Source organism: Procambarus clarkii, chromosome 53 (assembly GCF_040958095.1).
Source record: "Procambarus clarkii isolate CNS0578487 chromosome 53, FALCON_Pclarkii_2.0, whole genome shotgun sequence".
In the NCBI taxonomy this organism is placed as follows: domain Eukaryota; kingdom Metazoa; phylum Arthropoda; class Malacostraca; order Decapoda; family Cambaridae; genus Procambarus; species Procambarus clarkii.
In genome coordinates, this window is record NC_091202.1 from 26,122,079 (window position 1) to 26,138,046 (window position 15,968).

The window sequence follows — 15,968 nt, forward strand, 5'->3', positions numbered from 1 at the left end:
GTTACACTCCCCCTCACTGGTCACAACAGACCGTTACACTCCCCCTCACTGGTCACAACAGACCGTTACACTCCCCCTCACTGGTCACAACAGACCGTTACACTCCCCCTCACTGGTCACAACAGACCGTTACACCCCCCTCACTGGTCACAACAGACCGTTACACTCCCTCACTGGTCGCCTCAATACACAAAGTAAACATGAAGGGCCGTTGCCCCCATTAAACCTAATTGCTAGAATTAATAGTTCAATTATCAACACTTAGTGTAGTTAGGTGGGAGTGGTTGTGTGGTGGAGGGGGGGAGGGGGGGGGAACTAGGTCACACTCCCACGGTTCCCTACCCCTGGGGAAGGGAAGGGAAGGGGAGGGGGACTAGGTCACAGCTACCCCCTAGACTATATGAAAGGTTACACTGTGTGTCAAAGAGCTAGCAGCTATGGATGCAGTATATCATCTTCAACAACACGGGAGTGAATACAGTAATTATATAGCTCCAGGTACCTCATACCAGCAGGTCTGAAGAGTCTAATGACTGGACGATCAATAATACAGTGTGTGAGATTATGACCCAGTTCCTGCTTACACAGTTTGCACCTGGAGTGTTCATGGTTGGGAGATCCGTCACCTGTAGCCACCTGTCACAGGTAACGGTAACCCAACCTGATCCTGGCAACCACTGTGTTGCACTGTCTGGTGGACGTGGGGTGCTGCCCATATACATAGGTTTAGGTATTCATATACAATTCCTTCTTGAGATGATTTCGGGGCTTAGCGTCCCCGCGGCCCGGTCCTCGACCAGGCCTCCTTTTTGTTACACCCCCCCCCCCGGGAAGCAGCCTGTAGCAGCTGTCAAACTCCGAGGTACCTAGGTGACAGAGGCATCAGGGTGAAAGAAACATTTTTCCAATTTGTCTCCCGGGGATCGAACCCGAAACCTCAGGACTATGAATACGAAGCGCTGTCCACCCAGCTGTCAGGCCCCCACTGACTACTACTGAACCCCAGAGCCATTACTGACCCACCTCATATAAATTACCATCCACACTCCCCTGGAAATATTTCCACGGCAATGTGGATTGTAATTTATATGAGGCAAGTTCTTGCGGGCCTTCGGGAGTGTGTAATTAGTATGTTGCGAGACGTAATGTTTGGAGCAGCGAAGTCTCACGCCTCCTCAACCACTACCATAAACCTCTTGACTCATTAACTAACGGGTCTGACTCCTCATTGGATGACAACAATTACCAAATTATACACATTAACATTGTTCCTTATTTACAGTAAGGACTGTGTATTGGGTCTATCATGTAACCAACACAAAATATATACATATATACACACATATATGGGGCGCTGGTGACTTGAGGGGACAGCACGCTGGGTACGTAATCCTGTGGTCCGAGGTTCGATTCCCGGCGCCGATGGAAACAGATGGGCAGAGTTTTTTTCATCCTGTTGCCTAGCAATAAATAGGTACCTGGTAGATAGCTGCTACAGGCTGCTTCGTGTGTGTGTGTGTGTGTGTGTGTGTGTGTGTGTGTGTGTGTGTGTGTGTGTGTGTGTGTGTGTGTGTGTGTGTGTGTGTGTGTACTCGCCCAGTTGTGCTTGCGGTGGTAGAGCTCTGGCTCTCTGGTTCCGCCTCTGGCTTATGTGTGTGTGTGTATATCTGGTGTGGTCTTAGCATGTGCAGTAATGTTGTGATATTCTCCTGCACAGGAAGGCGTCACGCCACATGGTGGACATGTGGCTGGTGTCCCACGCCGTGCCCCAGAACATTGGCGGCGGCGGCGTGTACAGCGGGGCGGCTGGCGGCGGCGGGGAGGCGGGCGGCGGAGCCTCGGGTCAGCCGCCGGGCTCCAGGACCTCCTCTGGTAAGCTCTCTCTCTACTCAATGTTTACAGGTTTATAATGATGAATAACATAATTATTAAACTAATATTTAACACCAATGTTCGTACATTATGTATATGAAATGAACAAATCCACAAGGGCCGTGACGAGGATTCGAACCTGCGTCCGGGAGCATCCCAGACACTGCCTTAATCGACTGAGCTACGACAGGGTAAAAGGGTTGAAACCGAAGTTCTACTGAACTTACTGGATCCCGTAGCCTCTCCGAGGCACAAAAAGCCTGGTTTGTTTGATGCATCACGTTAGTGTGATCTCTGTGTGTGATGTATATGGAATGTTTTTAGTTAAAACTGACAAAATCGGCCATTTTTGTCTTCAATTTCGTGTATAATGGTTTGGTTATACACCGCAATGGTAACTTGTATGTGGTGGTGGTATATCAATATTCAACTCTGTATTATTTGTCCAATTACTTTATGAAACGTGAGGAGGCAAACAAGCTACGGCGTCAAACAATGTCATTATGTTACTGGAGGTACTGTGTACCGTGACGGGTGGAGTAACGCCCCATATTGACCCATAGTGTGTCCGGTGACTGGTCACAACACTGCCGCCATCAACACATTCACTAAAACACTAGTTGGGTTATGGCAACATTGAGACTTCCTCACCTTGTGTTGGCCTCAACACACACTAGTAGTAGGCATCCATCAGTCTCAGGAGACTATGGAGTTGCGCTCTGGTTGTCGGTCTGGAGTGGCCTCACCAGGGCGCAAAGCCAGGGTAGGTTGATTCGGGGGAGAAGCTGTTACCCATGCAGCAGGTCCCCCCTCTCCACGGCGCTGAAAGTCTCCAATGGAAAGGCATACGCCGATACGATTGGTTCCAGCGCTGTGGAGAGGAGGGGGGGGGGACAGGTTGTTGCACAGACTAGTTGCACAGTAATATGTATCAGGAATATGTAAAAGGGATTACCTCACACCTAGAGCAGTAGGAAGGGTAGACTGTGCATATATGTTGGTAGTGACAAGTGTGGTTAAGGGCACCAAGGTGACCCATGATGTCTGCAAGGCCTCTCAAGACCCGGCCTTTGGATACAAGGGACACGACCAACACACCTCTGTGTTCAGAGGGGGTTAAACCCCTACAACGGTACCTAGACAAAATACTGGAGGGTCAGGTCCCTAATCTACACAGTAAAATAACAACATACTGGAGTGAACGATATGGAAGAAATTCAGAATAGAACCAGTGAAGAGCAGAGGTGCCATAGGCACAATCAGAGAACACTATAAACATCAGAGGTCAACGGTTGTTCAACATCCTCCCAGCGACTATAAGAAATATTGCCGGAACAACAGTGGACATCTTCAAGAGAAAACTTGACTGTTTTCTAAAAGACGTTCCGGACCAACCAGGCTGTGGTGGATATGTGGGCCTGCGGGCCGCTCCAAGCAACAGCCTGGTGGACCAAACTCTCAGAAGTCAAGCCTGGCCTCGGGCCGGGCTTGGGGAGTAGAACAACTCCCAGAACCCCGTCAAGCAGTACCCCTCTGCGGTACCTGTTTCCAACTGCGAGCTGCAGACACCAACAGTCTCGCTGGTCAGATCATCAACCATGAAGCTTAGTCGGTGGAGCATGCCTGGAGAGGCTTCTACTCCCCGAGCCCGGCCTCGACTTGTGATAACTTGGTCCAACAGGCTGTTGCTTGGAGCGGCCCGCAGGCCCACTATAGCCCGGTTGGTCCGACACTTCTGGCAGAAAACTGTCCACATTTTCTTGAAAACTTCACTGTTACCAAAACACGCGGGGTGGGGGAGGGAGGGCAGGTACAGCTGGTGCAGGTACACCTGGTACAGTACAGGTGCGAGCACAAGTGGTGGAGGTACACTTACAGGAAGTACAGATGTTACACTGACCGACTGCCAATTGTGTCCACCCTACAGGCCCCGAGGCAGGCGGTGGTAGGCTGGCCAGGGCTCGCAGCTACGAGCCTCTCTTCACCAAGTCCACTACAGGTCTGTCCCTCCCCCCCTAGGTGCTGTCCCTGCTCCCCCATCTCCCTGTGCCTCCCCCTCCAACCCCAGTTAACCCTCCCTCCTTCCCTGCAACCCCAGTTAACCCCCCCTCCGTCCCTACAACCCCAGCCAACCCTCCAGCATTGTCACCCCCTTAACACTACAAGCGCTCGTCATTTGAGTGTTTTTCAGTAGCCAGCCTGTAGCCTCCTGTGTGGTCCTGTATCAAAGGCTTTTTGGCAGTCCAGAAATATGCAATCAGTAGCCAGTCCATCCTCCTGTTTTGGTAGTACTTATAGTAACCATGAGGACTAGAGTACATATACCGACGTACAAAGCGTTTAGAAAGTACAAATCGGTACTATTGAATTTGGATAAACCGGAAATGGTTACAGAAACTACTATCTAAATAGGAGGACGGGTTGTGGTAGCTGTGTGTGTTTTGGTGAACCTTTATAGTGGTAGTTGATGTGTCGCACCCTAGGTGTTAGTGGTGTGGGTACACCCTAGGTGTTAGTGGTGTGGGTACACCCTAGGTGTTAGTGGTGTGGGTACACCCTAGGTGTTATGGGTATACACCCTAGGTGTTAGTGGTGTGGGTACACCCTAGGTGTTAGTGGTGTGGGTACACCCTAGGTGTTAGTGGTGTGGGTACACCCTAGGTGTTAGTGGTGTGGGTACACCCTAGGTGTTATGGGCCATTAACCCTCCTGGATCGCACCACTTGTTGCCCTTCATCGACCCTCTCCACCCATATCATTATATATATAATATACATATTATACATGAATATAATATATATAATACATATAATATACATATAGTGAGCTTGTTTACTGAATGTGTTCTTGCCAGGATACTGAAGTTGATGTGGCTTTTGTTATTGATTTTTACCGTCTGTGCGTATGGATTTTAGCCTTGATGTGAGCATGTTACTGTGTGTGTGTGTGTGTCGCTCTGTCACACATTGTAACACATTGTGTTACAACCACTGTGTAACACAATGTGTTACTCTCATTTTTTCGAATTTTTGCAATATTATGCCTTTGTTAACAATCTCCGGGTTCCATCAATAAATGATGTGTTGCAATATCGTGCCTGAGCACTGTGGCCTGAGCTCTTGACGCGCCACTCATGAAATATCTTGCATTTAGTCGCAGGCTCGAATCCAACTACCTGCAAATTGATACACAAAGTGGACTTTGGATATTGGCTCTCCAAGAGGGAGGGAGGGAGTGGGACGGGGTGGGCACAGGGCCACAGATCCTTCAATAAAGGCTTGTTGAGAGTATTAGCGCCGAGTGCCTGGATCAGGAGTAATATCCTCAGGGCGACTATTGGTAGCCCGTGCCATCGCCCGTGACAAACAAGTGCAGCTCGACAGCTGTCACTCGCCTACACACTCACTAATGCAAATTCATTTTCGTATGAAGGTTTAACCTGTTGGCCCGGGCGTGGTGGACTTGGGTGGTGGAGTGAGTGATGATGGGCCGCAGGGTCGACCCCAGCGTCCAAGTTCTCCTGGGCTGTGATCTAGTGTGATCTGCGGTGATTTGTTGACATCTGCCATAATCTGTTGTGGTCTGTAGAGATCTGCAGGGGTTTGTTATGATCTGCTATGGCTTGTGAGAGTGTGTAATGGTGGCAGTGAGGAAGAATGTAGGAGGTTGTGACAGGAAGACATTATTAGAGACAAATATGTAAAATTAGAAGACTCCTGCTTGGTGGCAAGATCTCTGGCGTCACGCACGGCTCCGTGGCTTACGGTGGGGCTCCGTGGCTTACGGTGGGGCTCCGTGGCTTACGGTGGGGCTCCGTGGCTTACGGTGGGGCTCCGTGGCTTACGGTCTGGCGGCTCCGTGGCTTACGGTCTGGCGGCTCCGTGGCTTACGGTCTGGCGGCTCCGTGGCGTCCACACACAGCTGCCCTCTGGCAGGGAAAACACGGGGAAGATTAAAGTCACAGTGACAAACCTGTTTACTCTTAAAGTCCCGAGTGGCGAGAGTGAAAGACCCAAGTCTGGCCTTAATTAAGGCAACGTTCAAGAGAGAAGAGAAGCGACTTGGGATACATCAAATTTTCAAAGGGAAAACCCTTATTAAAGGACGGTATTAAATCTCGAGCGCTGACTTTAAATCCTAAAGACGCTGCTTGAGCGGCCGTCGAGGTGTGTGGAGTGTTTGTGCGCGTGGTGTGAACGATGAGTCTCATGACAGTGAGAATCATGGTATAACATGAGTTGTGAGGCGGCAGCATGAGGGTGATGAGATGAGAGAGACTCGCGACCCTTACACAAGATATAGGGCACAAGACTCTATACTCTCTCCCACTCCAATTTTGTAAGTAAAGGATCTGAGGGTAATGTTGTCTGACGACCTAACGTTTAGGGAGCATAAAAAAAGCACTATAGCGTCAGTTACAAAAATTATAGGATGGATTATGAGAACCTTCAGGCCCAGGGATCCCTTCACAATGCCCACACTATTCAAGTGACTTGTGCTGTCCCGCCTTGAGTATTGCTTGATACTCGCTTCCCCCTTCAGAGCAGGAGAGATTGCTGAAATAGAGGGAATACAGAGAACATATACGGCACGCATAGACACGATAAAATGCCTGAACTATCGAGATCATCTCAAAACTCAAAATTTGCTCTCTAGAAAGGAGATAAGAAAGGTACTAAATTTTATATACATGGAAAATACTAGAGGGGCCAGGTCCCAAATTTGCACAGTAAAATAACACATTGAAAGTTTACGATATGGAAGGAGATGCAGAATAGAGCCAGTGAAGAGTAGAGGTGCCATAGGCACAATCAGAGAACACTTTATGAACATCAAGGGTCCACAGCTGTTCAACATCCTCCCAGCAAGTATGAGAAATATTACCGGAATAAACGTGGAAGTCTTCTTGCAGAAAACTGTTCAGTTTGTTTCTTAACATGCCGGACCAACCGGGCTGTAGTGGGCCTGCGGGCAACAGCCTGTTGGACCAAATCCTCATAAGTTTAGCCTAAGCCCCAGGGTAGGCTTGGAGGAGAACAACTCCCAGAACCCCATTCAGGTACAATCTAGGTGCAGGATCCTCCAACATAGCCCTCCAGCACACACAGCGACATATACACACACACACTGTGAACTGTGACATCAAAAATGAAAGGTCAATCTTGTGCTATTCTCAAGGTGCTGAATGCATCAATCTAACCAAAGGCCGACCTAGCGTCTCCAAGGTCTAATATACACAATCATAGACCTAAAAAAAAAAGAATCCTGAGACTGATTTACGGAATCTAAGGCGTACTATAATAGACCTAAGAGGTTATTATCCTCTTCCTCGGACATTTTATAATGCAAAAAGTACAAATTGTGTATTTTGTTGAGTTACATCGCACTTTGTACTTCAGAGAGACTACGTAGAGGCGACTACAGTCTCCGGGGTATTAAAAAACAGAATATCAGTAAATCTCGGTACAGTAATTACTGAAGATGGCATCACGTGCTGGGACCTTGAGTGCGTGAGTGATGTGCGCACTCAACTCCACGCACTCAAGCACCAACTCCATTCAGTGTAGTGAGTGTACGCCTGGTGACACACACTTCCTGTAGCGTATTGCTACCCATGTTTAGCGTTCCAGACGTCTCGACCCATGGGTGTGGGTTCCCAGACGTCTCGGCCCATGGGTGTGGGTTCCCAGACGTCTCGGCCCATGGGTGTGGGTTCCCAGACGTCTCGGCCCATGGGTGTGGGTTCCCAGACGTCTCGGCCCATGGGTGTGGGTTCCCAGACGTCTCTACCTGTGGTGTGGGTTCGGCGCCTTCCGCCCTTCCGCTGACATACAGTTCCAGAAATAACTGCAGGAGGCTGAACCATCCAAGCCAGAACAGTCTGAAATATTGAAAGAAAATTACCATCGTTATGGACGTGCCTAGCGCTCTGTTCGGGGGTCGGGTTCACTGACGGCTGCCACGCTGCATTGTCAACGGCATACGTAATAAATCACATTCAGAGACCCGACACTTGTACAGTAGTCGAAAATAAAATTTTGGATGCGAAGGAGAGTGGGTTGTTAGAGCGGCGAGGCGGTCATTGTTGAGGTTGTGGGAAGGTTGTGAGAATGTTGTTGGGGAGGTTGTGGGAAGGTAGTGAGAATGTTGTGGGAAGGTTCTGAGAAGGTTGTGGAAAGGTTGTAACAAGGTTGAGAGAATGTTGTAAGACGGTTGTGGAAAGGTTGTGAGAATGTTGTGGGGAGATTGTGGGAAGGTAGTGAGAATGTTGTGGGAAGGTTCTGAGAAGGTTGTGGAAAGGTCGTGAGAATGTTGTGGGAAGGTCGTGAGAATGTTGTGGGAAGGTCGTGAGAATGTTGTGGGAAGGTCGTGAGAATGTTGTGGGAAGGTCGTTGTTGAGGTTGTAGGAAGGTTGAGCGGGTGACCTCTCGCAACTTCTACTATAAACGTGTCCTTTATATAGCGCAGTTCTACAGTGACCATTTCTGTAGTGATAGTGTAATATTTCCCCCCATTACCAATTGCTAAAATTCCCATCTCCGTTGTCCATCCCAGTGTACTCCTATGACCCGAGACTGCGTCATGCTTACTCCACTCTTGCCTCTCCTGTAGGAGCTGCCACGCCCGTCAGGAAGATCTCCGCCCACGAGTTCGAGAAGGGCGGCCTGGTCAAGCCCATCGTCACTACCATAGACGGCACGCCCACCTTCCTCTCCCCGCCCGCCGCCTCTGAGAACGTCGCCATCCTCGCCAAGGTGAGAGGACACACTGTTAGGAGAAAGCGCCAAGCCATTACGACTATATATCCCTGAGAAGGGATCAGGATAAAGATTTTGGGACGGGATGGAGGGGACAGGGGTGTAGGAGGAAAGGAGTGGTGCATAACACTTGAACGATCGGGGATTGAACGCGGACCAGCATGGGGGAGAGGGACGGAGAGAGGGGAACTGTAGTAAGGTGAGGCTATACAGGTGCTCCTTCATGGATCATAAAAATAACATTAATAATGGTCACCATAATCAACTAAAATGTTTTATACCAATATTATGTCTTTATAAATACTCTGCGTCCGTGACGTGACAATTTTGCTCTATAATTCTGGTGAATTATCCAGGTATGAAACGGGTTCTTCCCGCCATATTGGTGTCCCCGCCCCCCGGGTCCTCCCCGCCAGCAGCCTACCCTTGGTACATGGATACCTGCCCCTGGTACATGGATACCTGCCCCTGGTACATGGATACCTGACCCTGGTACATGGATACCTGCCCCTGGTACATGGATACCTGACCCTGGTACATGGATACCTGCCTCTTGTGACGCTGGCTACCGCATGCGCCTCATCTATAATATTTGTCTTCTCTCGCTTTATTTAATTATCCGTGAAATTATATTCAAGGTGAATCCTGCGTAATCCCTTGTATAGCTGTCCGCCGTGCATGGGATGTTATCCCTGGTGGCCGGCACTCTGTAGACTGGTGGTCGTATTACAGGTGTTCAGATGTGACGCACATGTTGGCTCGGATGGAACGGTTTTACTTAATGCAGCTCCTAACACCTGCCTTACCTGACGAGGTCACGTCATGTGAGTGTCGTCTTGACACAAACAACTCTACATTGATCAGTTCACGTACCAAGTGTCAACCACTAACAGGGGGCTAACAGTCACACCGTTATGGTCCCTAGTTGACACCACCAGAGTAGACGACACGTGTCGTCTACCTTGGATGGCTACTTTAGCCGTGATGAAGTCTCCCCACTCGCCCGCGCTGGCAAAATAAATAAATTTGTCATTGGCTTTTGTTGTATTTTTTTCGTTAATTTAATGCCTTGTGCAACCTTGTACTATAGATAAGACTTGTACATAGTAGCAGTCATATAGGAATGGTGGAAGGTCATCACCAGTGGGGGTGGTGTCTAGAGGGAGACACTGTGGCAGGGAAGAGGTCATCACCAATGGGGGTGGTGTCTAGGGGGAGAGACTGTGACAGGTAAGAGTCGCACAACTAACCCTGTACTGTATTTCAGGTGCGCCGCAAATCTCGCACAGAGTTGAAGGGGCTGGACGAACGCCAGCTGATCTTCGAACTGGTGAAGGACATCTGCAATGACCTGGACGTGCGCTCCCTCTGCCACAAGATCCTGCAGAACGTCTCCATCCTCACCAGCGCCGACAGATGCTCGTTGTTTCTCGTCCAGGGTGACAAGGTGGGCCTCCCCCAGGGTGACAAGGTGGGCCGCCCCAACACCACCATATTGATCACTGTAATCTTCACTACTTGCCTTCTAGATCCTTATATAACCATTTTCATTACCAGACATCGCTAGGTACCCCCATCCACAACAGTCAGCAATACCTTCCCTATCCTTCACCTGCCTTACCTTTTACCATCTTCCCTACCTTTCACTACCTTACCATTAACCACCCTCTCTATCATTCATCAACTTCCCTTCACCACCACCTCTACTATTCACCATTTTCCCTTCATCCCTGTAATATTCTTCACTAAATACTGTCGTCAGTAAACTTCATAAGAGAAACTAACATTTAATCACACAGAAAATATGCTAGATGAAGCTTAGTATAACAGATTGGCTGTTAGAACTCTCATTACGTTGGCTGCTTCACTCACTCACTCACTCACTCACTCACTCACTCACTCACTCACTCACTCACTCACTCACTCACTCAAGCAACCCACTCTGAGGTGTGGTGGTGTGAGGGAGCCGAGAATGAACCTCACAACACATGAGACTGAACAATGCTCATGAGTCAAGGTGAACAAACAAGAGTGTGCAATGGTGGGACAAAATATATTCTCCAGGTTCTGTGTTCATCATTGACAGCATGTTGTCTTCCTTGACCTCCCAGGAGTCTGAGAACCGGTGCTTGGTCTCCACGCTGTTCGACGTGAACCCGGACTCAACTGTGGAGGAGATGCAGGAGAAGGAGGAGATCAGGATCCCTTGGGGCAGCGGCGTCGTGGGCTACACCGCCCAGTCCGGAGCCATGGTCAACATTCCTGATGCCTACGAGGTGAGTGCTGCTGTATGCGTCGTCTACGAGGCGAGTGCTGCTGTATGCGTCGTCTACGAGGTGAGTGCTGCTGTATGCGTCGTCTACGAGGTGAGTGCTGCTGTATGCGTCGTCTACGAGGTGAGTGCTGCTGTATGCGTCGTCTACGAGGTGAGTGCTGCTGTATGCGTCGTCTACGAGGTGAGTGCTGCTGTATGCGTCGTCTACGAGGTGAGTGCTGCTGTATGCCTCGTCTACGAGGTGAGTGCTGCTGTATGCCTCGTCTACGAGGTGAGTGCTGCTGTATGCCTCGTCTACGAGGTGAGTGCTGCTGTATGCGTCGTCTACGAGGTGAGTGCTGCTGTATGCGTCGTCTACGAGGTGAGTGCTGCTGTATGCGTCGTCTACGAGGTGAGTGCTGCTGTATGCGTCGTCTACGAGGTGAGTGCTGCTGTATGCGTCGACTACGAGGTGAGTACTGCTGTATGCGTCGTCTACGAGGTGAGTGCTGCTGTATGCGTCGTCTACGAGGTGAGTGCTGCTGTATGCGTCGTCTACGAGGTGAGTACTGCTGTATGCGTCGTCTACGAGGTGAGTACTGCTGTATGCGTCGTCTACGAGGTGAGTACTGCTGTATGCGTCGTCTACGAGGTGAGTACTGCTGTATGCGTCGTCTACGAGGTGAGTGCTGCTGTATGCGCCGTCTCAACGAGGTGAGTGCTGCTGTATGCGTCGTCTACGAGGTGAGTACTGTTGTATGCGTCGTCTACGAGGTGAGTGCTGCTGTATGCGTCGTCTCTACGAAGTGAGTGCTGCTGTATGCGTCGTCTACGAGGTGAGTGCTGTTGTATGCGTCGTCTACGAGGTGAGTGCTGCTGTATGCGTCGTCTACGAGGTGAGTGCTGCTGTATGCGTCGTCTACGAGGTGAGTGCTGCTGTATGCGTCGTCTACGAGGTGAGTGCTGTTGTATGCGTCGTCTACGAGGTGAGTGCTGCTGTATGCGTCGTCTACGAGGTGAGTACTGCTGCTGGTGCGAGTCAATATGCACGAGGAAGGTCTCTGTGGCTCATTTGGGTACTCAGTTTCCACCTGTCCCCCCTTGTTCGTGTTCCACCTTTGGTGTGTGTGTGTGTGTGTGTGTGTGTGTGTGTGTGTGTGCGTGTGTGTGTGTGTGTGTGTGTGTGTGTGTACTCACCTAGTTATGCTTGCGGGGGTTGAGCTCTGGCTCTTTGGGCTCGCCTCTGAACTGTCAATCAATCAACTGATTTTTTTTAAACCCATAAACACTCCCCTCGGGGCAAAATTAAAGTTGAAATTGAGTGGCTGTCATTGTTACTTGCTAAGTTCTTGGCAGCTGTCGCGTGACCACTGGGAGAGGACAAGTGAGTCGGGGAGGGCGCACCTGGCGCCTCTCACAAACACGACTATTTTTGTTTCTCCGCGCCATGTTTACATGTAGAGGGCAGGGTGAGGGGGGAGAGAGAGAGAGGAAGGGTGATGAATTACTTACACACTTCTTGAACACCATTGATAGTTATGTTACCTCGTAACATGGCTAGTTGCATATCAGCCTAACGTGTACTGTGTATATAACGTGGCTTCCTGTCCCCCGACACAATGAATTATTATTAATACCCGTTACTGTTGGGTGCATGAGGGGGCGCTGACCCCTCGCCTCCATATGCGGGGGACACCTGGGGGACGGAGGGAGGGGGGGAGGGACTCGAGCCGCTGTGTCGACACAGGATCACAGATGTGTTTACTAGTTGTGTTTTTACGGGGGTTGAGCTTTGCTCTTTCGGCCCGCCTCTCAACTGTTTACTAACTACTACTTTTTTTTTTTTTTTTTTTTTCTTTCCCCCACACCACACACACACACACACACACACACACACACACACACACACACACACACACACCAGGAAGCAGCCCGTGACAGCTGACTAACTCCCAGGTACCTATTTACTGCTAGGTAACAGGGGCATTCAGGGTGAAAGAAACTTTGCCCATTTGTTTCTGCCTCGTGCGGGAATCGAACCCGCGCCACAGAATTACGAATCCTGCGCGCTATCCACCAGGCTACGAGGCCCCGCAGATTGTGTGTGTGTGTGTGTGTACTCACCTAGTTGTACTCACCTAGTTGTGTTTGCGGGGGTTGAGCTCTGGCTCTTTGGTCCCGCCTCTCAACCGTCAATCAACAGGTGTACAGATTCCTGAGCCTATCGGGCTCTGTCATATCTACACTTGAAACTGTGTATGGAGTCAGCCTCCACCACATCACCCCCTAATGCATTCCATTTGTCAACCACTCTGACACTAAAAAAGTTCTTTCTAATATCTCTGTGGCTCATTTGGGCACTCAGTTTCCACCTGTGTCCCCTTGTGCGTGTTCCCCTTGTGTTAAATAGACTGTCTTTATCTACCCTATCAATCCCCTTCAGAATCTTGAATGTGGTGATCATGTCCCCCCTAACCCCCCTTATGATCGTCATTTCTTTTCGAGGCTCGAGTTTTCTCTTTTTACAAGGGAGGGGATGCAGAGGGGAGGGCAGGAGACGGGAGGGGACGATAAGGACCTTTAAAGCTAAAATTACAGAAAAATTATAGAGAATGGAAGAGGTCTGAGGTGGACGAATATTAGGCTATAGGCTACAGCTAATGAGAAGCTAATGTGTGTGTGTGTGTGTGTGTGTGTGTGTGTGTGTGTGTGTGTGTGTGTGTGTGTGTGTGTGTGTGTGTGTGTGTGTGTGTGTGTGTGTCTGTGTGTGTCTGTGTGTGTCTGTGTGTGTCTGTGTCTGTGTGTGTGTGTGTCTGTGTCTGTGTCTGTGTCTAAGAGGTTGGGGGGGGTGGAAGGTTGGGGCGTAGCCTCGCTAAACTTTGCAGTGTGACTGGTGTGTGTCCCGGGAATAGTTATGATGTAGCGAATCATACTTAGTTTCCAATCTCGCTAAGGAAAAGACTCCATTCTCACTAAAATTACAGGGATGAAGGGAAAGGTAGGTGTGTGTGTGTGTGTGTGTGTGTGTGTGTGTGTGTGTGTGTGTGTGTGTGTGTGTGTGTGTGTGTGTGTGTGTGTGTGTGTGTTCGCTCGCTCGCTCGCGCAAATCGTGTACCATTTACTGAGCAAAGTTAGCCTCCAGCCTCATACTCAAACCACACATTTTCTCTTAGAAATATATACTTCCATTAATGGATATTTTTCTTTGTTTTATCCTCTTAAAGTAAAACTACTCGTTCGTTCGCTTTATATATTTTTCTTCCTTTTCTTAGCCAAAAAAAGATCTTCAACCTTCGTCGCTATCTGGTTTATGATCGTCATTTCTTTTCGAGGCTCGAGTTTTCTCTTTTTACAAGGGAGGGGATGCAGAGGGGAGGGCAGGAGACGGGAGGGGACGATAAGGACCTTTAAAGCTAAAATTACAGAAAAATTATAGAGAATGGAAGAGGTCTGAGGTGGACGAATATTAGGCTATAGGCTACAGCTAATGAGAAGCTAATAAGTCTCATTAGAATAGTGTTTAGCGTGAGGCTTCACTCTAGCTGGTGTAAGACTTGGCTTACAGTTGTATTAAGTGTGTGTGACATCCCTGATGAACCTTAGTGTTTGTTGAAAGAAAATTTGTGTAGGATCGCCAGAGGCTGCTTGGTCAAGGTGGAAGATGTGAGGTTGAGGGCCACTTGGTGCACTCACGCCGTGTTTTCCCTTCACCTCTGACCTTTGACCACTCTCCATGGAAAATAAATAGTGAAAACAGAGACGAAAATACGAGCCACCACACCCGGAAAGGTCACCAGCACACGCAGGGAAGAGGTGCCCTGGCTGGAAGCAAGAAACTATGAAAAGGAGGCAAACGGTTCATGGTAGAAGACAAGTTAATCACAATGTAAAAATTAATGTGTAAGAATTTTTTTTAGATATAGCTCCCTCCAGCTGATGCTTCCCACGTCGCAACCCGTCCTAGACTCGAGTCCATTACATCCAGCGGTCGACCCCACAGGCGCATTCATAAATTTTAACATGCTGTTCATTCAAAACGGGAATTTTCTCAAATATAAATTATTATAATATATTAGCATATTGTGCATATATAGGCATAGGTTAGGTGTTTAGGTTCTGTTGGGGATTATTTGTATTTGTAGTACGTGGGTGAAGCATTTACAGCGTCGTGGTTCGAACAAAATTCGTCAGTGAAGCACTTGTTCCGGAAGTGTTCGAACGTCAACAATCGAGTCGTGTGTAAACAGTTTTTCATTCATAAACAGGGGGGTTGGCTGGTGCATGGAATCACTTTTGGGTCTTTGTTTGGTGGCCGGGGTTGGCGCGTCGCCATGGCCAGGTGGTGAGGCTGAGGCAGAGGCAGAGTGGACCCTCACTACACACAAAACAGTATTTGTAGTTCCCTAATTACGGGAAAGTAATTGACGTAGGATCGCACCTGTCGGGCCTGGGGTTCCGGCTCAGGACTGGGGGGAGGTGAGCTCAACCAATTGTAAAAGGTGGCAAATATTTATGCCCTCTGTAATCCTTTTTTTGCTGCCGCTCGCAGTATGAGTATTGGGTGCACAGTAAACTAGCCGCCGCTTACGGCAACAGCAGCAGTAATGTTGACCAAATCGACTTGAGAGTCGATCACAATCGACTTGAGAATGGTCCAGGATGGACCGAAACAACGTCGTCGTCCCTTCACTTTCTAGTGTGTGGTCTGGTCAACATTTCTGCCATGTTATTGTGACTCCTCGCCTGCAGCAGCAATAACAATAATAATAATTAATAATAATACAAACAGCAGACAATCGACCACGCCCACGAATAAACCAGAAGTCAACTTACTGGATTACAGATATTTTCCCTGATCTAACATGCGCGGCTGGTGGGCTCACTCTTTAGTTGCAAGCAATTACAAGGAAGTGTCGTTCTATATATTTGCTTGGAGTATAAAATACATACTTAGCCACTGGTCGCTAACAATATATGTTATGATATGCAATAAGGACAATGTTAACTGCGATGTTTGTGTTCTAGACGAGGTCACGATGTTGTATGTTGATGGTTATGCCACCTTAAAGGTGACACGGGCATGA

General features: G+C 48.9%; 1 protein-coding gene across 9 annotated transcripts in view; it reads left to right on the top strand.

The window, feature by feature from the left end:
- Nucleotides 1-15,968, top strand: part of Pde11 (Phosphodiesterase 11) — a 238,428-nt gene that overhangs the window by 190,031 nt on the left and 32,429 nt on the right. For 8 of the 9 annotated variants that reach the window (XM_045756729.2, XM_069304823.1, XM_069304824.1 and 5 more), the window contains 5 exons: nucleotides 1,718-1,872; nucleotides 3,800-3,871; nucleotides 8,485-8,627; nucleotides 9,898-10,077; nucleotides 10,742-10,906. In XM_045756729.2, coding sequence (XP_045612685.1) covers nucleotides 1,718-1,872; nucleotides 3,800-3,871; nucleotides 8,485-8,627; nucleotides 9,898-10,077; nucleotides 10,742-10,906 — 715 coding nt within the window. The remainder of the gene's footprint in view (nucleotides 1-1,717; nucleotides 1,873-3,799; nucleotides 3,872-8,484; nucleotides 8,628-9,897; nucleotides 10,078-10,741; nucleotides 10,907-15,968) is intronic. The other variant, XM_045756728.2, reaches the window with a different exon arrangement.